The sequence below is a fragment of the Oncorhynchus tshawytscha genome, linkage group LG21 (assembly GCF_018296145.1).
Source record: "Oncorhynchus tshawytscha isolate Ot180627B linkage group LG21, Otsh_v2.0, whole genome shotgun sequence".
Taxonomy (NCBI): Eukaryota; Metazoa; Chordata; class Actinopteri; order Salmoniformes; family Salmonidae; genus Oncorhynchus; species Oncorhynchus tshawytscha.
In genome coordinates, this window is record NC_056449.1 from 15,036,352 (window position 1) to 15,059,442 (window position 23,091).

Here is a 23,091-nt window from a genome sequence, read left to right on the forward strand (position 1 = left end):
ACATGGACTGTTCCTATAACCTTGATAATAAATTTGCAATTAAAAGTATTTTAAATTAATTGACTTGGTTTTTTAGGGTTAAACATTGCTAACACTAATGTAGCAAATAAGATGCATTTCAATTGATTGGTTTTATCGTTAATTATATGTGAATTAGAGTTTGGCGCAGTAAGACCAAGAGTCTAATGCCCTTTTGCCCGAATCTGGAATCCTCGTTGCCTAGACTTAGGTGGGCTCCTACGTTCGCAGCTCGTGGGACCACTTCATTGTACAAGTATAAATTACTTATCGGCCCATGTGGGGATAGTTCGGAGGTGTGGAGCTCTCAGCTGCATCTAAATTCATCTCTACTGAGCTTCCTTCCGTCTCCTACTGTATGTTTCAATGGAATATCACAATATCTGACTGTGTACTATGGTAAGTCATACTGTGGTTTGAACAAATTGTTGCCAGGTCTATGCTAAAATCGAGAGTGAAAGGCAGGCCAACTTAGGAGGTGGGTTCCTATAGGTGACCTCTGTAGGAGGGGGAATTCCCTTCTCAGTTATAGGGCAATAAACAATTAAAGTCCATGGATGGAAAATGAGCTCGTTCTCATCCACAAAATGGTAGTAAATGTAAATGACATTCTAACCTCAAGCTCGGGTAATGTAGTGATTCATGTTTACGGTGGGCTGGTCTCCTGCACCTGGCCTAAAAGAAAACCCATTGACATCACCAGTAGTATGAATATGATGTAGCTAATGCAATGTGTTGAAGCTCCTTAAACACATTGGAATCTTAGACGGGTTTAAACAGTCATTTTGCTGTTCTAAAACATAGCCCAAATAGCTGCCTTCCAGTAATGTGTAAACCACTCAAAAGGCTACAAGCACACAAACGCATCTGCGGGTTGACTTTATTCTACTGCCAATCCTTCCCTTCGTATGCGTCAGGCCACCCACCCATCTTATGTGAACAGGAAACGTTTTCCAGGATCAAGATCTTAACATTGTGCCTCAAACATGACTATTCTAAACACGGGCTGTATGACCTAAATCTAGCTTACCCAAATGAGAGGTAGGCCTAAAAAGCTGTGTGCGACCACATCAAGAGAACTGGATATCCTGTTTATCTCTGCATCTACTATTTCAACGGGGCTGCTGTGTCAAGCACTTTCATCACAGAGATCCTATTCATTACTATTCCAATTATATGATTCACACACCTTCTGATAACAAGGATCTGGATCAGTTATTTGGGAGTCGGTGATTTAAGAATCAGATAATGACCCACTCTGGCCAACCCCTTGTGTACCAGCAGAGTTTTCGGCCATCCCCGTTTGGACAACCGCCTTGACTTGAATACGTCAATAACCAAATGCCTCATACACCACAGTATCTTCTATATACTAGCTTGACATGAAAGGACAATTCCATACATCCAAACCAAGCCTTGACAGTAGTCACTCGTCAATCAATGTTTAACATGTAATTCAGATAAACAATGACAATGTAAATCTGAGCGGACATCAGCGTCCAAGGCTCGTATCAAGACAGTTTCAATATCAATGTGTTCCATTCATGTCACTACAGTGACACCTTCACTATGAACAATTTTGCATCCAGCCTTGCAGCATATTTGCATAAATACCAGGCTTTACATGATAACCCATCCAGGCATGCCACAAACAGCAGATCTAGAGTGGTTCATACATACTATTCAGGTGTTTGATCCTGGAGCGTCGGGTCCCTTAATGCACGGGAGACTTCCTGTATACAAGGAAGTAAAAAGAAGCCAGGTTAATACAACAAAATAGGGCCGTGTAAACATTAAAACGAGTGATATGATATGCTGCGTCGCCTGCACAGGAAACCATAGCATTTCCTGTGTGTGTGTTTATAGTAAAGACCGTGCTCGTTCTTAGATGGTGGGATCAGCTTGTGAAACCACTGGCGGTATCAATGCAAGGCAAAATCACAACTACGGACCTCTGACACACAACATGACTTCCTACAAACTGATAATACATTGGTATGCAATTGACTTGTTCTCATGTGCAATGTCAAGGTGCATGCAAACTCCTGATGAGAGCACGTTGGATGATTGATTTAAATGCATTGCAGAGCCTTAGTCTAAATTCAATCATGTTTTGAATTGCTCTGGTTGCATGCATAATGAAGATCATTGCATGAATTCCTGTTAGCCACAAGAGTTGACTGGACTAGTTCATACAATATCTTGGCTGTATTACAGAGAAAGTCTTACCTTCAACTTTGAATGGCATAGTTCCTTGTCAAAAAGCACACAATCAATTAAATCTACTGATATTATTGCCAAACCTTTATCATTTGAGAGGTTTATTTATATTCAATTTCTTATCTCAAAGCATAATGCACAACAATGTGACCACAGAACTAAATAGAACATTAAAAATCTATGAGAAAAACTTTTTCAGAAACGTGTTTTTTGTGCCTTCTAACAAATTGTGACACACCTAAAAAATAAAAAATAAACACATTAAACAAATAAAATCTCATGAACCATTTTTCATAATAATCTTAACTTCACAGGCTATGGAAGATTAACTTGCAGTTTAAGGGCATCATGTCAACCTATTATTTTATGCTCCCATTTGTCCTGCGGTATGCTTTTTGATGTTGTTTTCTGTTCAAGTGTAGGTGGAGAAGTTTCACAAATGTATTTTTTAGTGAAGAGTCACGCTGGGGTCCTCTCACATGCTGAAGTGATCGCTCACTGGAGGCTTGGCCACCCAGGAGCCGTAGCCTTGCTGCGCTAAGTAGGACCTCAGCACACTCTTGGCCTCCTGGTAGGGCTTGGCCATCATCTAGAAAACCCATTAATGGGACATGGATTATTAATGCTAAACAATGGGACAGGAGACTTCACACGTTTGTGAAAGGTAACATCTGAGAGGGTTTGTAATTGATCCTGTCCCACACCCACTCATGGTTTCCTAGTGGAGCTAGTGGGCAGGGCATGAATTCAAATTGAATGGAGCCCAACCGTGGTGGGGGAGACGAGAGGAGCGTTTTTATTACCTTGGCCTCTCTGTAGGAGACTGTAGCTAGCAGGTCCCGTCTTGAAGCCTCCTGGGCCACCAGGTTGAAGCGACTCAGCATGGCTGCTTTACACAGGCGACTGGCCAGGGCAGGGCCACTCTTAAACGGAGACCTGACACACAAATCAACATGGCCGTTGTGAAGAATCAGCTAAAAGATCACCTGTAGATTCCCTGGGTTTTCAAGTCAGAATGGGGCCTATTTCATATCATGAAGTTCATATTATTTCAGAACATTTGGGGAAAGTCTGACTATGAAATAGTCTTACGCCTCCACCGTCTTGCCCTCCAGGCCGTCCACCACCTCCAGGGAGACGTCCCCCTGGCTCCAGTTGATTCCGTGGCTCCACTGGGCGTTGGTGTTTGCGCCACCCTCAGGGCACGCCGTGGGCACCAAGCTGATGTGGGGCCGGTACACGCAGTAGTACATGGGTAGGCGGGGGGTGATGCCGTCCACACGCTGGTTCACCGCAATCTCCATGCCCCGCACGTCACAGCAGCTCACGTCGCCTGCATTTGAGGATGAGGACGATGGCAGAAGCACTCACCTTCATTTTACACCATTTGAAAGAAATATATTCTTTGAAATCAGCCCAGAAGGAATGACTAGGAGAGAATGAGCATTTTTGTTCCAATCCAGCACTACATCACCTGATACAACTTACGTGCTCGATGACCTGATCAGTTGATGCGTTAAATCAGGTGTGTTAGTGCAGAGATTGAACACAAACGTGCTGTCCACTGGGCTACATACGACTGGAGTTGAGAAACACTGCTTTTCAGACTATTGAGGTGTAACCTATGATTGAGGGACTTGCCTACGAGGATGCTGCTGACGTAGATGGGCTCAGTGAAGTGACTGAGCAGGGCTCCCTGGAAACCCAGCACCTGCCACTGGGTGATCTTGTCACTGGCCGACATGCTAACCACCCTGGAGGCGGCCTGGTCGAAGGTGGGGGAGAAGACTGAGAACACCTTGCCCTCCACCGTCACGTGCAGGCTGATCTGGTTGTTCACCTCCCAGGCTGAGATGGAGAGGGGGTTCAGGCGCCTGAGGGGAGAAAAAGATCAAGGCTGAAGGGACACACAGGCTGGAAAATATCAACTTGGCTATTAGCTGAGTACTGGTGGGGCATAAGGAGTTTTAGAGTTGCCAGTCACTAACAGATTGGATGGGATCTGGGCAGCTCCTTTGGGCATCTGGTTCATGTACAGGTGGAGCGTGGTGTTGCTCTTCAGACTGAGCAGCTTGGTGTTCTTGTCCTGCTGGAACATGGACTTCTCCTCAAGGCTGCGATTCTTACTAAAGAACAGCAACAGGTGCCTGTACAGATAACTGCAAATAAAACATGATTATACAGGTATAACTACTACAAACTAATGCATATTTGGTACCCTGAAAGTAATGTGAAATAAGGGAATATTTATATGGAATCTTGGTGCTCTAAAGTTTATAGGGAGAACATTGTAGGAGGCAGTGAATGAATGAATGAATGAACTGTTATTGAATATCGCTGGGTTGTAGTGAGGGGTTGGAAAAAAATATAACCAGCTTTGTCAGGTTCATTTGTAATTGCCCTTGACTGACTTACGATGTTGTAATTTACATGATCTAAGCAGTGTTCTCAGAGCATGGAAGAGTTCCAGGAAATACAACAGGAACCACATAAGAACAATTTAAACTTCCTCACAACCATCTTTGCTTCCTGGATAGAAAGAAAAAAGGGTGTTTTGAAGGGATGTTTTTTTCATATTCATGAATACACTGATTGAGATAAATGTACCGCATCAGTGATCTCCTTGCTGTTACAACTGCATGGGAGTCGTGAAGAACCCGTCCATTTGGTGTAGCGCTCTCCTTAGTGTTGTAATTCCCTGTTCCAATGGCCACCACTTCACATCCACTGGCTAGATAGATGTTCATGATCCACGCACAGAGAACACATTTACCGGTAACATTCATAATAGCAACTTAAAATGTATCTAATATAATTCAAACGTGCTTTCAGAAAGTATTCGGACCCCTTGACTTCTCCCACATTTTGTTATGTTAGAGCCTTGTTCAAAATTTGATTAAATAAAATAAAAATCCTCTGAAATCTACACACACAATATCCTATAATGAAAAAGCAAAAAAAATGTTTTTTCTTAAAACTTCTTCAGGATCGGTGGGTCCCCTGCGGGACGGTTGAGCTAACGTAGGCTAATGCGATTAGCATGAGGTTGTAAGTAACAAGAACATTTCCCAGGACATAGACATGTCTGATGTTGGCAGAAATCTTAAATTCTTCATCTAACTATACTATCTACTACAGTAGATATTACAGTGAAAAAACGCCATGCTATTATTTGAGGAGACTGCAAAGTTTTGAACATGAAAAAATATTACTAAACAAATTAGGCACATTTAGGCAGTCTTGATAGAAAATCTCACAGAAATTCAATGGTTCACTAGATCAGTCTAAAACTTTGCATATACACTGCTGGCACCTAGTGGCCAAAATCAAAATTGCACTTGGGCTGGAATAATACATTATAGCCTCTCTCTTGCATTTCAAAGATGGTACAAAAAAAACGTTGGCTTTTACTTTGTATTATCTTTTACCAGATCTATTGTGTTATATTCTCCTACATTCTTTCACATTTCCACAAACTTCAAAGTGTTTCCTTTCAAATGGTACCAAGAATATGCATATCCTTGCTTCAGGCAGGAAGAGTGGGGTATTTTATTTTAGACTAAAATTGGGGGAAAAATCCATGAAGTAAAAAATAAAATAAAAAATAAATTGTGCATAAGCATTTAGACTCTTATTTACATAAGTATTCGAAATTGTGCTCAGTCGAATCCTGTTCCCATTTATCATCCTTGAGATGTTAATACAACTTTATTGGAGGCACCTGTGGTATATTCAGTTGATTGGACATGATTTGGAAAGGACACACAACTGTCTATATAAGATCCCAATGTTGACCGTGCATGTCAGAGCAAAAACCAAGCCATGAGGTCGAAGAAATTGTCTGTAGAGCTCCGAGACAGGATTTTATCGAGGAAAAGGGTACCAAAAAATGTCTGCAGCATTGAAAGTACCCAATAACAGTGGCCTCCATCACTCTTAAATTGAAGATGTGTTAAACCACCAACAATCTTCCTAGAGCTGGCCGTCCAGACAAACTGAGCAATCGGGGGAGAAGGGCCTTGGTCAGGGAAGTGACCAAGAACCCGATGATGGTCACTCTTACAGAGCTCCAGAGTTCCTCTGTGGAGATGGGAAAACCTTCCAGAAGGACAACCATCTCTGCAGCACTCCACCAATCAGGCCTTTATGGTAGAGTGGCCAGACGGAAGGCACTCCTCAGTAAAAGGCACATGACAGCCCGCTAGAGTTTTCCAAAAGGCACCTAAAGACTTTCAGACCATGAGAAACAAGATTCTCTGGTCTGATGAAACCAAGATTGAACTCTTTGGTCTGATGCCAAGCGTCATGTCTGGAAGAAACCTGGCATCATCCCTACGGTGAAGTACAGTGGTGGCAGGATCATGCTGTGGGGATGTTTGACAGCGGCAGGGACCAGGAGACCAGTCAGAATTGAGGGAAAGATGAACGAAGCAAAGTACAGAGAGATCCTTGATGAAGTCCTGAGCGCTCTGGAGCAGGTCCTTAGACTGGGGCGAAGGTTCACCTTCCAACAGGACAACAACCCTAAGCACACAGGCAAGACAATGCAGGAGTGGCTTTGGGACAAGTCACTGAATGTCCGTGAGTAGCCCAGCCAGAGGCTGGACTTGAACCCGATCGAACATCTCTGGAGAGACCTGAAAAGAACTGTGCAGCGACACTCCCCATCCAACATGACAGAGCTTGAGTGAGAGGATCTGCATAGAAGAAAAGGGGAGAAACTCCCCAAATGCAAGTGTACCAAGCTTGCAGCGTCATACCCAAGAAGACTCTAGGCTGTAATCGCTGCCAAATGTGCTTCAACAAAGTACTGAGTAAAGGGTCTGAATACTTATGTACATTTTTGAGGTTTTGTTTTTTTTGTAAAAATTGTATACATTTCTAAAAACCTGTTTTTGCTTTGTCATTATGGGGTATTGTGTGATGGGGGGGAACTAATCAATTTTAGAATAAGTAACGTAACAAAATGTAGAAAAATCAAGGGGTCTGAATACTTTCCAAATACACTGTGTGTGTACAGTACTGTGCAGAAGTTTAAGGTAGTTGTGAAAAAAGGCTTTAAAGTAAGAATGCTTTCAAAAATAGACATGGTAATAGTTTAGATTAACAAAATGCAAAGTGAGTGAACATAAGAAAAATCTACATAAATCAATATTTGGTGTGACCACCCTTTGCCTTCAAAAACACATCCATTATTCTAGATACACTTACACAAAGTTTTTGAAGTAACTCGGCAGGTAGGTTGGCCCAAACATCTTGGAGAACTAACCACAGTCCTTCTGTAGATTTAGGCAGCCTCAGGTGCTTCCCTCTCTTCATGTAATCCCAGAGACTCAATGATGTTGAGATCAGGGGTCTGTGGGTGCCATACCATCATTTCCAGGTCGTTGTCATGCCGCAGAAAAAAATGTGGGGCCAATCAGATGCCTCCCTGATGGTATTGAATGATGCGTAAGTATCTGCCTGTGCTTCTCAGCATTGAGGCCATTAATTCTGACCAAATCCCCAACTCCATTTGCAGAAATGCAGCCCCAAACTTGCAAGGAACCTCCACCATGCTTCAGTTGCCCGCAGACACTCATTTGTGTATCGCTCTCCAGCCCTTTGGCGAACAAACTGCCTTCTGCTACAGCCAAATATTTCAAATGTTGACTCATCAGTCCAGAGCACCTGCTGCCATTCTTCTGCACCCCAGTTCGTGTGTTTCCATGCATAGTTGAGTCGCTTGGCCTTGTTTCCACGTCGGAGGTATGGCTTTTTGGCCGCAAGTCTTCCATGAAGGCCACTTCTGACCAGACTTCTCCGCGCAGTAGATGGGTGTACCAGGGTCCCACTGCTGAACATCTTCGGGCTGCGAAGAGAAGTAAGCATGATGTGTTTTTCATCTGCTGCAGTAAGTGTCCTTGGCCGACCACTGCGTCTACGGTCCTCAACGTTCCCCGTTTCTTTGTGCTTCTTCAAAAGAGCTTGGACATCTGGAAACCCCTGTCAGCCTTGACATTTCTGCCTGGGAGAGACCTTGCTGATGCCGTATAAAGACCTTATGTCTTGTTGCAGTGCTCAGTTTTGCCATGGTATGTATGACTTTTGACAAACTGAATTGAGCAACCTCACCTTGTTAGCGGAGTATGGCTGTTCCTCACCCAGTTTTATTCCTCCTACACAGCTGTTTCTGTTTCAGTTACTGATTGTGTTTCAACCTACATATTGAATTGATGATCATTAGCACCTGTTTGGTATAATTGTTTAATCATACACCTGACTACAGTGCCTTGCGAAAGTATTCGGCCCCCTTGAACTTTGCAACCTTTTGCCACAACATAAAGATATAAAACTGTATTTTTTTGTGAAGAATCAACAACAAGTGGGACACAATCATGAAGTGGAACGACATTTATTGGATATTTCAAACTTTTTTAACAAATCAAAAACTGAAAAATTGGGTGTGCAAAATTATTCAGCCCCCTTAAGTTAATACTTTGTAGCACCACCTTTTGCTGCAATTACAGCTGTAAGTCACTTGGGGTATGTCTATCAGTTTTGCACATCGAGAGACTGAATTTTTTTCCCATTCCTCCTTGCAAAACAGCTCGAGCTCAGTGAGGTTGGATGGAGAGCATTTGTGCAGTTTTCAGTTCTTTCCACAGATTCTCGATTGGATTCAGGTCTGGACTTTGACTTGGCCATTCTAACACCTGGATATGTTTATTTTTGAACCATTCCATTGTAGATTTTGCTTTATGTTTTGGATCATTGTCTTGTTGGAAGACAAATCTCCATCCCAGTCTCAGGTCTTTTGCAGACTCCATCAGGTTTTCTTCCAGAATGGTCCTGAATTTGGCTCCATCCATCTTCCCATCAATTTTAACCATCTTCCCTGTCCCTGCTGAAGAAAAGCAGGCCCAAACCATGATGCTGCCACCACCATGTTTGACAGTGGGGATGGTGTGTTCAGGGTGATGAGCTGTGTTGCTTTTACGCCAAACATAACGTTTTGCATTGTTGCCAAAAAGTTCAATTTTGGTTTCATCTGACCAGAGCACCTTCTTCCACATGTTTGGTGTGTCTCCCAGGTGGCTTGTGGCAAACTTTAAACAACACTTTTTATGGATATCTTTAAGAAATGGCTTTCTTCTTGCCACTCTTCCATAAAGGCCAGATTTGTGCAATATACGACTGATTGTTGTCCTATGGACAGAGTCTCCCACCTCAGCTGTAGATCTCTGCAGTTCATCCAGAGTGATCATGGGCCTCTTGGCTGCATCTCTGATCAGTCTTCTCCTTGTATGAGCTGAAAGTTTAGAGGGACAGCCAGGTCTTGGTAGATTTGCAGTGGTCTGATACTCCTTCCATTTCAATATTATCGCTTGCACAGTGCTCCTTGGGATGTTTAAAGCTTGGGAAATCTTTTGTATCCAAATCCGGCTTTAAACTTCTTCACAACAGTATCTCGGACCTGCCTGGTGTGTTCCTTGTTCTTCATGATGCTCTCTGCGGACCTCTGAGACTATCACAGTGCAGGTGCATTTATACGGAGACTTGATTACACACAGGTGGATTGTATTTATCATCATTAGGTCATTTAGGTCAACATTGGATCATTCAGAGATACTCACTGAACTTCTGGAGAGAGTTTGCTGCACTGAAAGTAAAGGGGCTGAATAATTTTGCACGCCCAATTTTTCAGTTTTTGATTTGTTAAAAAAGTTTGAAATATCCAATAAATGTCATTCCACTTCATGATTGTGTCCCACTTGTTGTTGATTCTTCACAAAAAAATACAGTTTTATATCTTTATGTTTGAAGCCTGAAATGTGGCAAAAGGTCGCAAAGTTCAAGGGGGCCGAATACTTTCGCAAGGCACTGTATATGCCTATAATTTATGACTTTGTGCAAGTGTACCTAGAAGAATTGATGCTGTTTTGAAGGCAAAGGGTGGTTACACCAAATATGGATTTCATTTCGATTTTCCTTGTTCACTCACTTTGCATTTAGTTGATTGCTAAATATAATCTATTAACATGTCTATTTTTTCACACCTGCCTAAAACTTCTGCACAGTACTGTATATAACATTTAAATGTAGCCAATATATAACCAGACATGGAAAAAGTGTGTCTCCCAGTGCCTCCTTAATTACGTGACTGAGTGATAAATGCTGCCACTGTGCTCCTGCAGGCAGAGACCTCGGGGTAGCTGTCCATCAGCTTACTCAGCAGCTCTCTCACTGCCTGGGGAACATGCTCGTTGATGGGGTTCTGACGCTCTGCGGTACAGTAGGGGGAAAAAACACCATCACTGCTTAATGTCCAGAAACAACCCCTAACATGTCATCGTTTGCAGATCAAAATCCAATAGTTTTAAGCAACTTTGACAAACAATGTGCTTTCCAACAACTACAAAACATAAATAAAATAACTGAATAATTAAATAATTATTAATAATAATAAAAAATAAATAACTTGCCATAAATGGTTCTTCTAGGATGGATCTCTGAGCCTGTAGACTGACTCTCCTTCACTGGCAAGGGAGGAGGGCCATCTGAAACCACACACACATCTTATATTGACAGTCCATTTATACAAACCATTCCCTAAAACATTGAATTTGAATTGAAAATCGATTTCCAATTACAGACATTTCATCAAACTAGTTGGTACAGCTATTCACCCAACGCCTCTGGAAGCAGAGAATCTCCATCCAAGGTGGGCAGCAGGTCCTCAAGGGCCAGCTGAGCTGCACTGGCCCTGGCCTCCTTCTTATTGATCCCCATCCCAGTCTTGTACTTCACCCCGTCAATCACGACACAGAAGGCAAAGTAGAAGCCTGGGATGTTACCTGGACAGTCATCATCACATCATATTACTGAACATGTATATACACTGCCATGAATAAGAGCCTATGGATGGAGGATCAATGGAGGACATGGTTTGAGACGTACCTGTGGTTACCGTTTCCTTTAACTCAACCTGGAACTGTAGAACCTGAGAGAGCTGGTAAAGAGCTGACACTGCGTGGGTCTCACCCCGCTTGTATCGGTCAATCAACTCTTGGGGAATGCTTTTCGATCTGATGCCACCACCTGTGGCAGAACAACAAGACAACCAAACATCAGTTTCTGGTGCTAGTGCCAAAGTGGGATGGGTGGCCATTTTCACCTTCACAAAGCACAGAAACCAACAGGACCCATCCCTTTCACACCAACAGGACCCATCACCCGTAAGCACAGAAACCAACAGGACCCATCCCTTTCACACCAACAGGACCCATCCCCCGTAAGCACAAACCAACCGAACCCATCCCTTTCACAACATTTACTTAAGCTTACAATTGGTGTTGCATGCCGGGTCAAAGAGGTTTTTGTTAACTTCTGAGACAGCCGGAGACACATATGCCACTGCCAATCCAGGTGGGGCACAAATATTTTTCTTGAGGATTTGGGCAAAGCTGGCACCCCTAGAACCACGAAATGATCCACCTCGAGTCCAAGCCATCTTGGAAACTGTAGAAAAAGAGTAACATGTTATTCATACATAGCAGCCGTGTGTTATTTTCCCAAAGTTGGTCATAGGTTTTTGCACTGGACTGCAATCACGCCTCGCCCAACTTCTAGTAGCCTGGATACCATTCTCTGCTCTTTTGCTCGTTATTGAACTGTGATTGCAACTGACACTAGAGGGCAGTATTTACACATTTTTGAAGTTGTTGGTAAGAGAGAATAGCTACCTAGTTGGAATGCATTGCTTGACTGCCATGCGGGGGGGGGGGGATAAGCACAATATATTTTGCAAACTGCAGCACCCCAAATGATTCGTTCTCAAGTTTGTTTGTTGAGCAGACTGTAGGTTTAAGGTCTACAAAGCTGTCTCCATTAGAGGTCCAAATAAAGTTTTTTTTTTTTAAAGGTCAACCGATTATATATATTTTTGCCGCCGATACCGATTATTGGAGGACCCCCAAAAAAAGCCGATACCGATTAATCGGACGATTTACACATATATATACACATACACTGCTCAAAAAAATAAAGGGAACACTTAAACAACACAATGTAACTCCAAGTCAATCACACTTCTGTGAAATCAAACTGTCCACTTAGGAAGCAACACTGATTGACAATACATTTCACATGCTGTTGTGCAAATGGAATAGACAACAGGTGGAAATTATAGGCATTTAGCAAGACACCCCCAATAAAGGATTGGTTCTGCAGGTGGGGACCACAGACCACTTCTCAGTTCCTATGCTTCCTGGCTGATGTTTTGGTCACTTTTGAATGCTGGCGGTGCTTTCACTCTAGTGGTAGCATGAGACGGAGTCTACAACCCACAAAAGTGGCTCAGGTAGTGCAGCTCATCCAGGATGGTACATCAATGCGAGCTGTGGCAAGAAGGTTTGCTGTGTCTGTCAGCGTAGTGTCCAGAGCATGGAGGCGCTACCAGGAGACAGGCCAGTACATCAAGAGACATGGAGGAGGCCGTAGGAGGGCAACAACCCAGCAGCAGGACTGCTACCCCCGCCTTTGTGCAAGGAGGAGCACTGCCAGAGCCCTGCAAAATTACCTCCAGCAGGCACAAATGTGCATGTGTCTGCTCAAACGGTCAGAAACAGACTCCATGAGGGTGGTATGAGGGCCCGGCGTCCACAGTTGGGGGTTGTGCTTACAGCCCAACACCGTGCAGGACGTTTGGCATTTGCCAGAGAACACCAAGATTGGCAAATTCGCCACTGGCGCCCTGTGCTCTTCACAGATGAAAGCAGGTTCACACTGAGCACATGTGACAGACGTGACAGAGTCTGGAGACGCCGTGGAGAACGTTCTGCTGCCTGCAACATCCTCCAGTTTGGCGGTGGGTCAGTCATGGTGTGGGGTGGCATTTCTTTGGGGGGCCGCACAGCCCTCCATGTGCTCGCCAGAGGTAGCCTGACTGCCATTAGGTACCGAGATAAAATCCTCAGACCCCTTGTGAGACCATATGCTGTTGCGGTTGGCCCTGGGTTCCTCCTAATGCAAGACAATGCTAGACCTCATGTGTCAGCAGTTCCTGCAAGAGGAAGGCATTGATGGTATGGACAGGCCCGCCCGTTCCCCAAACCTGAATCCAATTGAGCACATCTGGGACATCATGTCTCGCTCCATCCACCAACGCCACGTTGCACCACAGACTGTCCAGCAGTTGGCGAATGCTTTATTCCAAGTCTGGGAGGAAATCCCTCAGGAGACCATCCACCACCTCATCAGGAGCATGCCCAGGCATTGTAGGGAGGTCATACAGGCACATGGAGGCCACACACACTACTGAGCCTCATTTTGACTTGTTTTAAGGACATTACATCAAAGTTGGATCAGCCTGTAGTGTGGTTTTCCACTTTAATTTTGAGTGTGACTCCAAATCCAGACCTCCATGGGTTGATAAATTTGGTTTCCATTGATCATTTTTGTGTGATTTTGTTGTCAGCACATTCAACTATGTAAAGAAAAAAGTATTTAATAAGAATATTTCATTCATTCAGATCTAGGATGTGTTATTTTAGTGTTCCCTTTATTTTTTTGAGCAGTGTATATATATATATATATATATATATATATATATATATATATTTGTAATAATGACAATTACAACAGTACTGAATGAACAATGAACACTTATTTTAACTTAATATAACACATCAATAAAAATCGACTTAGTCTCAAATAAATAAATAAACATTCAATTTGGATTAAATAAGGCTAAAATAAAGTGTTGGAGAAGAAAGTAAAAGTGCAATATGTACCATGTAAAAAATCTAACATTTAAGTTTCTTGCTCAGAACATATGAAAGCTGGTGGGTCCTTTTAACATGAGTCTTCAACATTCCCAGGTAAGAAGTTTCAGGTTGTAGTTATTATAGGACTATTTCTCTATACCATGTGTATTTCATATACCTTTGACTATTTGATGTTCTAATAGGTACTTTAGTATTGCCAGCCTAATCTAGGGAGTTGATTGGCTTGAAGTCATAAACAGCACAATGCTTGAAGCACAGCGAAGAGCTGCTGGCAAATGCAGGACAGTGCTGTTTGAACGGATGCTTACGAGCCTGCTGCTGCCTACCACCGCTCAGTCAGACTGCGCTATTAAATCATAGACTTATTTATAACATAATAACACACAGAAATACGAGCCTTAGGTCATTAATATGGTCAAATCCGGAAACTATCATTTCGAAAACAAAACGTTTATTCTTTCAGTGAAATACAGAACCGTTCTGTATTTTATCTAACGGGTGGCATCCATAAGTCTAAATATTACTGTTACATTGCACATCCTTCAATGTTATGTCATAATTACGTAAAATTCTGGCAAATTAGTTTGCAACGAGCCAGGCGGCCCAAACTGTTGCATATACCCTGACTCTGCGTGCAATGAACGCAAGAGAAGTAACACAATTTCCCTAGTTTAATATTACCTGCTAACATGAATATCTTTTAACTAAATATGCAGGTTTCAAAAAATATACTTCTGTGTTTTGATTTTTAGAAAGACATTGATGTTTATGGTTAGGTACATTCGTGCAACGATTGTGCTTTTTTCGCAAATGTGCTTTTGTTAAATCATCCCCCGTTTGGCGAAGTTGGCTGTCTTTGTTAGGATGAAATGGTCTTCACACAGTTCACGAGCCGGACGGCCCAAACTGTTGCATATACCCTGACTCTGTTGCAAGAGAAGTGACACAATTTACCTAGTTAAAATAAATTCATGTTAGCAGGCAATATTAACTAAATATGCAGGTTTAAAAATATATACTTGTGTATTGATTTTAATAAAGGCGATGTTTATGGTTAGGTACACATTGGTGCAACGACCGTGCTTTTTTTGCCAACGCGCTTGTTAAATCACCCGTTTGGCGAAGTAGGCTGTGATTCAATGATAAATTAACAGGCACCGCATCGATTATATGCAACACAGGACAAGCTAGATAAACTAGTAATATCATCAATCATGTGTAGTTAACTAGTGATTATGTTAAGATAGTTTATAAGATACGTTTAGTGCCATCTAGCATCTTACCGTGGCTCCTTGCTGCACTCACATAACAGGTAGTCAGCCTGCCATGCAGTCTCCCCGTGGAGTGCAATGTAATCGGCCATGATCGGTGTCCAACAATGCCGATTACCGATTGCTATGAAAACTAGAAATCGGCCCAAATTAAAATCGGCCATTTCGATTAATTGGTCGACCTCTAGTCTCCATCACACCATTCAATAATGAATTTCATCGTGCAAATATGTATTTTTCCTTCTCCATGCTGTTATTGCTGCCTGCAGCATGATCAATTACACACCGGTAGTGTCCATCGCCCCTGCCTGTCTGGCACTGTTTCCCTGCAGTTCTGTTAATAACGGTGAGGGCAGATGTTCAGCAGGTGCGAGCGAAGAACAGTGTGTGCCAGCTAGTCCTAAGGAGGCCTCCGGTACACAGCAGGCGGAAGCCACACCGTGTGCTAGCTATCTAGCTAGCACACAGCAATGGCCCCCCGCCTTCGCCTATTGTGCGCCTGAGTAGTTAGAGTGGGGGCAACACCAGTAGACAGTGTCCTTTGCCGCTGCCTGTCGGGCATGGTTTTCTCCAGTACACAGCAGGCGGAGGCGACACGGTGTCGCTCCAGCCTCCCGCCTGCTGTACTAGTGGGAGGCGACCGGTAGACAGTGTCCTTTGGTTCTGTTAATGATGGTGAGCGCAGGTGTTCGGCAGTCGGGAGTGAAACAACTCAAAATACTTTTATTTCCCTTTTGACTCAAAGGGGCAATGGGATGCTTGAGATGGGGGGTGTTCATGAAGGAACCAATGACGTACAATAATACCTTTCAGAGTTTTGGCAGTTCCATCTCACCAACAAAACAAAAACGTACACCATACGGCAAGTGAGGAGTGATGGGTTGTTCGCGAACGAGTCGGCTCTAAGAGCCGGCTCTTGTAGGTGAACGTTGGGAGCCGGCTCTTGTAGGTGAACGTTGGGAGCCGGCTCTTGTAGGTGTACGTTGGGAGCCGGCTCGCATATCAGAAGAGACAAATCTATTTATAAAAAAAACTCATATTTAAATTAATAGAATTAACTAATTCAAAGAACGAAAAAATTAAATATAGGCCTAAATGCTCAAGCGCACACACATTCGTTCTGACTGTCTGCTCAGACTAAGTCTCACCTGTTGTTCCTGTCAGACACGCAGTGTCAACCAATGAACCAAAGATGCGTGAGGGAGGGCCGAGCCAACTCACTCACTGTCACACACTTAGCAGCCGAGGAGATCGAGGAAGGACAGCTGTGAAAACAACAGCTGGAAAATGAGTCGGAAGCACAGTAGCATTTGGATGCATTTTAATAATGTAGTCAATGTTAGAGCAGTTTAGAATTTGCCAAAACAAAATCTCATATAAAGCCTGTTCTACGCACAACCTACACCAGCATATGCGAACTGTGCACCCAACTGTGAAGCTAGCTGTAGCGGAGGGTCGAGAAACTAGCGGGCCTGCTAGTGATAGAGCCACCCCACTCAGTCAAGTAGGCCTACTCCGCAACCCACAGCAACGCAGTCTTCTATGGACCAGTTTATGCCAAAGTCTATGTCTGTAGCAAAACAAGGCCAAATTGATATTGAATTGGCTAAAATGATTGCCACCAATTTCCAGCCATTTTCCATCGTGGAGGACAAAGGTTTTAGAAATTATAGCAATAGTCTAAATCCAATGTACACAATTCCAAGCAGGAAAACACTTTCAAAATCACTTATTCCACAACTGTACGAGAGCACACAGGCTTCAGTGCGGGAAATAGTCCCAAAAGCTACTGCAGTTTGCCTTACCACTGACTGCTGGACATCAAGGGTAACCACTTCTTACATGTCGGTTACATGTCACTTCATTGAAGACTTTTCGATGTCTAGCTGGACAAATTGAAAGCAGCTGTGAAAGCAGCTGTGGAATAGTTCCACAGGAGCACAGTAGGTGCTGAAAAACTAAAGTCTACACAATGCCAGATGGGCCTAAACAAGACTGCAATATAAGATGGAATTCAACATTTTATATGTTGAGGCTGTTTCTTGAGTCAAAGGATGCCGTCATCTCTACCCTGGCCATTGTCAATGCACCTGTTGATACTCTGACCCAAGAGGAATGGGAGGTGGTGGAGGAGGTGTACAGAGTCCTGGAACCCTTTGAGCAGGTCACTGTGGAGATCAGTGGAGAGAGGTACGGTAAGCAGTTATTACTACATTATTTAATCCTGTATTATATATGTAAATGAGCAGTAGATGAGAATGTAGTATCAGTAGACAAAACATGAACCTGAACTAATAAGTTACTGGTCTCTCTTTTCAGCTAAATGACAGCCTCAAAAATGATACTCCTGTGTAAGGGTCTGCAGTGAATCACAGCCAACCGCCAGAGAGAAGCAAAGTAACCACAGGACATGTGACAGAGTTGATGGACACCCTATGTTCATCAATGTACAGAAAGTTCCACAGAATGGAATATAATCACGTGCTATCAGAAACCTCTGCACTTGACCCCAGGTTTAAGAATTTAGCCTTCAGTGATGCCAGAACGATTGATGAGGCTCTTCAAAGAATAACCTCAGCAGCAGGGAGGGACAGCCCCAGCAGTCAGCTGGCTCAGGCACCAGGGCAACAGGAAGAAGAGGGATCAGATGGAGCAGAAGCACCAGCAGTAGTGCCACAAACGTCTGCTGTTTGACGAGAGAGCAACCCAGGACGCAGCACGAAGGAATCGCTCAGCAGATGCCATAATGGAGGTCCGATCCTAATAGAAGGAGCCCCTCCTCCAAAGATCTGCAGATCCTCTGAGCTGGTGGAAGAACAAGGCCTCTGTCTACCCACGGCTATCTAAAGTCATGACAGGGAGACTCTGCATAGTGGCCACATCCGTTCCCTCTGAGATGGTCTTCTCGAAAACATGACAAATAATTACTGAGAGAAGACACCACATCAGGCCCTCGAAAGTGAGGCAGCTAGCATTTCTGAATGCAAATCTCTTATAAAAGCAAAACATGGTCAGCATTGCGGTGTGCTGCTGGTTATAACATGGCAATAAAGAAGAGAGAGAAAAGAGGGACCAGTTTAATGTTTTAAGTGGGATGCTGCAGTTTTGCAAATTGTTATTTATTTTTCTTTGATATGGTGCAATATTCTATTATGCTGTTAGAAGTTTGTGTTCGTTTTGAATTGTTACATTTATATGTACTTTGTTGATATACATTAAAAAAGTTATACTTTAAATGCAAATGTTTAATAGTATTATTTTTCATAACAAACCAATGCATTTTTAAATACATTGTGGTTAAGGTAGAGTATGATTTCATTTAATAAGAATTGTTTTAACACCAATCATAGTCAAACTTGGAAAAACTTGGAAAAAATACAACTTTTTTTTTTTTAAAGAGCCGTTTGGGAGCCAAAGGAGCCGGCTCACTGAAAAGAGCCGGAATGCCCATCACTAAAGCATAACACAGTATTAAAAAAAACTGAAGTCAGGGAAACAGGAAAGAGGTATCCTGCACGTTTTCAAGTTAAAAGTCTCCATTCTCTATTACTCCTCAGTTGAGTTTACTTCACATTTAGGTAGCGAATGCAATGGATTTGTTTGCCAGTGCAAGTCTGGACAGCATTAGCTGTATTATGCCTAAAACAGTGAAGTTTCAGTCTGCTAGGTGTATCTCCACAGCATGGGCATATCTCTGGGTGACGTGGACATCCCCATGCATCCACCTTATCAAAATATGACTAACTCAATATTGCACCATCACATTCTCTGGGCTCCATCTGCAATCAAAACCAGTAGTATCTACCAGGAATAATGAATCATAACCAGTAGTATCTACCAGGAATAATAAATCATAACCAGTAGTATCTACCAGGAATAATGAAACATAGAAGAATAATTGATGACTATATGAATTACGTATGACCACTGTAGTCTTTGACACTCAAAATATATTTTTTTAATCGACTATTTTGATATATATTTCATCGCTAAAAATCTTGCCAAAGCATATTGTGTAGGAGGGGTTAATATGAATTTAAAACAATTTTACATGATTTATATGAAAATCAGTCATGGACATATGGACATTGAAATAAACAAGGGAGAGGTTAAACGTAGGCTAAATCTGGCATAAGCTTATTTCCACACTTTACAATAACTCTGTTGTAGTGGTCTTAGGTAGTCTCCAAATAAGTTATTCCCTCCATCGCGACAGAGCTTGTGATGTAGGCCTATTTGCCTACTAGCCAAATAAAGTGCAGAGCATTCATGATGCCTGAAACTCATCATTCCAACATATTTGAACATTTAATTCATCCTTCATTCAGTTCAGTCAGTATGTCATTTATTCAGTCATATGTCTGAGTTGCAAAATAAACTAAATCAAAGAGAATAGAACAGTCTTATCCATTTGTTTATTATAATCCATGTGTGTATTCAAAATATCTAAATTCTACAAAGTTCTTCAGCCTATCACTTTAATAATTAAATGTTTAATTAGGCCTATCCAAAAAAAGGAAGGTCTAGCCAGGTGCCGGTGGCGCGCGTGCAGCCCCGGTAAAAATAGTCGCGAACTGCACATCACTAGAAATTACGCGTGACGGATCTCAGTCGTCATCAGGTAAACGCGGCCTATGCAGTAGCTAGTCATGTAGTTAACGTTAGTTACATTACTGCGTCTCTGCGTTTACAAACGGTATCTACCTAGCTGGCACGTCGTCAAAATCAAATTCAATTTGATGATTGCTAAAACGTGTGTTAACTATGTAGCGAGTTAGCCAACATCTTGTAGAACTGTCTGAAGCTAGTTATTGCACGTGGGGATATAGTTAACGTTACTGTAGCTAAATAGTTACTTGGCTAGGTACCTATTGACAAACATTTCCAAAATAGTCATTTTATACTAGCTGATAACCAGCTAGCTAATTCAAAAACAGCACCTAACGTTACCTGCTGTCTTGAATGTCAAGTGCGGCTAGCGGGTCAGTCACTCAGCAGATTCTGCATGAATGCAGTTGAAATTTTAAAGGATGCAGGTCCCTGATAGGTTATTTCTTGAGTGTCGTGTCAAAACATTCCGAAACCAAGGTGAATGCAAATTAGGGCACTAAACGTTTTTGCCATGCTAATTTTTTTTGGGCCATATTCCCAAATATCTCACTTGGGATTTGCGTTAGAATTTAAGTAGGATCAGCATGAGGAAGAAAAAAAAAATATATATATATATATAGTAGCATGGAAAAATGTTTGACCCACGAAACACTGATGCTCATCTCCATTCATAGATTCCAGCTGAGGGCTAATTGAATGGGTGGCCAATGTGGCATCCTTGCGCGATGAGGGGATTGTGTTTGCCGGGGTGCCAAGTCTGTTTGTACTCTCTTGGCAACTCGTTATGGATTTTTTTTATTCCAAACATGTTTAGTTTGACTATGACAATTGAGTATGCAAAAACACAAACCTGTCTGGGATCAGGCTATGATTGTGTGTCTGTCAATATGATTTTATCATTTGCCATTCATTACAGAAAGGGACCATTTATTTTGCCATAGTAAGTCATTGATTTTCTTCTGATACTGAATGCATTATTGGACCTTTGTGCTTGTTTTGTGTGAAGAACTTCAAGCCTACTATTTGCAACTCTGAGACTAGAGGGCAGTATTTACACATAAATACATGACTACATTTGAACCCTTCTGTTTCAATACCCGTCTACAGTTTATAACAAATATCTATCTACCTTTTAGAAAATCTAACAATTTACTGTGTTCAATATGTAATGCAACTGATGTGACAGAAAGTCATTGACACCCTATAATTTTACATTTGGTGAATGTGAACTGTAATTCTGCATTTGGTGTCTGAGTCACATCATTAGATGGCCCTAGAAGCCAATCCCTCAATGTATTAAATGGCATGTGTGATTTGGGCAGAAAACTATCCCTAGTTTATGAAATTTGTTAGCAAATTCATAATCTTTCATTTGTTTTGATGGATGACCATAGATTAGGGAGTGACACATTTCTATCAGAGAAATACAGAAATATGCCATTAGCCTCTGCAATGCCCCTACCATAGAGTGCCCTCTCCCCAGCTCATGTTTGCCCTGACAGCACCCCCTTGTTGATAAATAACAGCACTGGCTCTCCAGCCTGGAGCAATCGCCTCCAGCTGCAGCTCCCCAATGCTCCGTCTCCACAGCAGAGATTGAATCTTCCCCATTCATTAGACTAAGTGGATGAGGTTCTCTAATAGGAGCTCCCTTCCCCTCAATAATTGTCGTTGATTGGCATAAATTAGACCCTAGTTGCCAGACGAGTGATTCTCGACGACGATAATCCGATTCCCAACTCAAACTAATAGGATTTTAACTTGGGCTTGGCCTAATGTCCGTCTGCAGACCCTGGCTGTGGCCCTGTGCCCTAGCCAACCAGTGCCCTCTGGATCATATCTGTCTGTGTGTGTGTGTGTGTGTGTGTGTGTGTGTGTGTGTGTGTGTGTGTGTGTGTGTGTGTGTGTGTGTGTGCTGCTGTGTCGTCCTTCCATGTGCACAGATTGCCAGTCGTACTCTGCCCGTATGACTCATTCCCAGAAAGACATACAAAGACATTAAATTGATAGGAAATGTATACAGGTTATAGTCAGAGACAGAACATGGGAAAAGCCTGAGGTCTTTCAACATCTGACTCAGTGAGGGATGGGATACTCACTTTGATTGAATTCCAGGAACCCATCATTTAACTCAAATTTCCATAAAAAGTCATATTTTTTACACATGGACCTAATATGCTCCCTTGGTATCCCTCGAATGTCCAGGACAACATACCTGCTGCTGACCTTGTATACTGTAACTAGTGAACAATTTACTGTGTGGTAAATACTGTTGAGTGGCCAATGTCAATTATTCTTGAATTCTCCCTCAGGTGAGGGGCAGTGATGTCAGTTAGGCCTAGTTATAAATAGTCCATGACTCCAGTTGAGATTGTTCACTGGTCATGCCAAGGTTGCAACACTTGATAAGTGATGAATGATGAGTACTTTGAATTTGAATGTAGTAAAGCCTTCATAATGCCTCTATACAAATCCTGTATAAGCAAGCATATTATATTCCGTTTAAAAGGGTGAGATAACAGGTTGTTAGGGTGATTTGACAAATGTGGCATCCAAAAAAAAGCTATGCTAAAGTGACTTAATGCATGCTAAGTATGATGCAATGATCATCATACTTATGTCACGTGACATCAGGTAAGCCACTTGAAGTGCTTTACGCTTCTGCAGAATATCAGTTGGTACTGTTGCCACATTCAACAAATCCCCCCCAAAAATGTTTAATATCACATCTAGGTGAATTGACTATGATTCTAGCTCATGTATACTATATTATCCTTCCAACATGGCACTTATGAGTGGGACCCGTTTGATGTCGAAAATCTTGTCATTTGGTTGATAAGGGGACATCGGCGTTACTACTAAGGCCTGTGGTCTAATGAAACTCCACTCCATTAAGGCTGAATCAGACAGATTGCTCTCCTGGAGAAATGAATTGAGTTTTTTGTATTTGAGAGATCATTCTCCCTCCATTAACTGCTCTTTATCCCCTCTCTTCATCACAGGGAAATCAGGTTAGGCGGCCATGATTAGCTGGGGTGGCCTCCCTTTTTAAGCAGTAATTGGGTTTGGCGGCTCAGCTGATAGTGCCATTAGGACCAATAAAGGCTGGGCTTGGCTCATCGAGTGAAACAGATTCTTCACGAGCAGATGGTAGACGGAGTGGAGAGGGCTCGGGGCTCTGATGTATTGAGGCTGTAAACAAA

At 42.5% G+C, this 23,091-nt stretch overlaps 1 protein-coding gene across 3 annotated transcripts; it reads right to left on the minus strand.

Annotated features, from left to right (window-relative positions):
• Positions 1 to 2,329: 2,329 nt before the first annotated feature.
• Positions 2,330 to 20,358, minus strand: adad1 (adenosine deaminase domain containing 1 (testis-specific)). 3 transcript variants are annotated; one of them, XM_042303138.1, is made up of 12 exons: positions 20,228 to 20,358; positions 11,566 to 11,739; positions 11,179 to 11,319; positions 10,908 to 11,075; positions 10,704 to 10,778; positions 10,378 to 10,503; positions 4,846 to 4,969; positions 4,227 to 4,385; positions 3,880 to 4,112; positions 3,331 to 3,571; positions 3,042 to 3,174; positions 2,330 to 2,827 (listed from the first exon to the last, which is right to left on the minus strand). In XM_042303138.1, the coding sequence occupies exons 2-12, from the start codon at positions 11,729 to 11,731 to the stop codon at positions 2,714 to 2,716; spliced, it is 1,680 nt and encodes a 559-aa protein (XP_042159072.1). In that variant the 5' UTR covers positions 11,732 to 11,739; positions 20,228 to 20,358; the 3' UTR covers positions 2,330 to 2,713. The 3 variants fall into 3 exon arrangements, with proteins under 3 accessions (XP_042159072.1, XP_042159071.1, XP_024238829.1); XM_042303137.1 differs by having other exon boundaries at positions 4,227 to 4,397; XM_024383061.2 differs by lacking the exon at positions 20,228 to 20,358 and adding an exon at positions 16,426 to 16,505 and having other exon boundaries at positions 4,227 to 4,397.
• Positions 20,359 to 23,091: the final 2,733 nt, after the last annotated feature.

Excerpts from the sequence above, each read along its gene's own strand:
- adad1 (XM_042303137.1), bottom strand. The coding sequence starts at position 11,731 with ATGGCTTGGACTCGAGGTGGATCATTTCGTGGTTCTAGGGGTGCCAGC. Across the intron at positions 10,504-10,703 it reads TCCTAGAAGAACCATTTATG|AGCGTCAGAACCCCATCAAC; the intron begins GCAAGTTATTTA and ends ACTGTACCGCAG. Across the intron at positions 3,572-3,879 it reads CGTCAGCAGCATCCTCGTAG|GCGACGTGAGCTGCTGTGAC; the intron begins GCAAGTCCCTCA and ends CCTCAAATGCAG.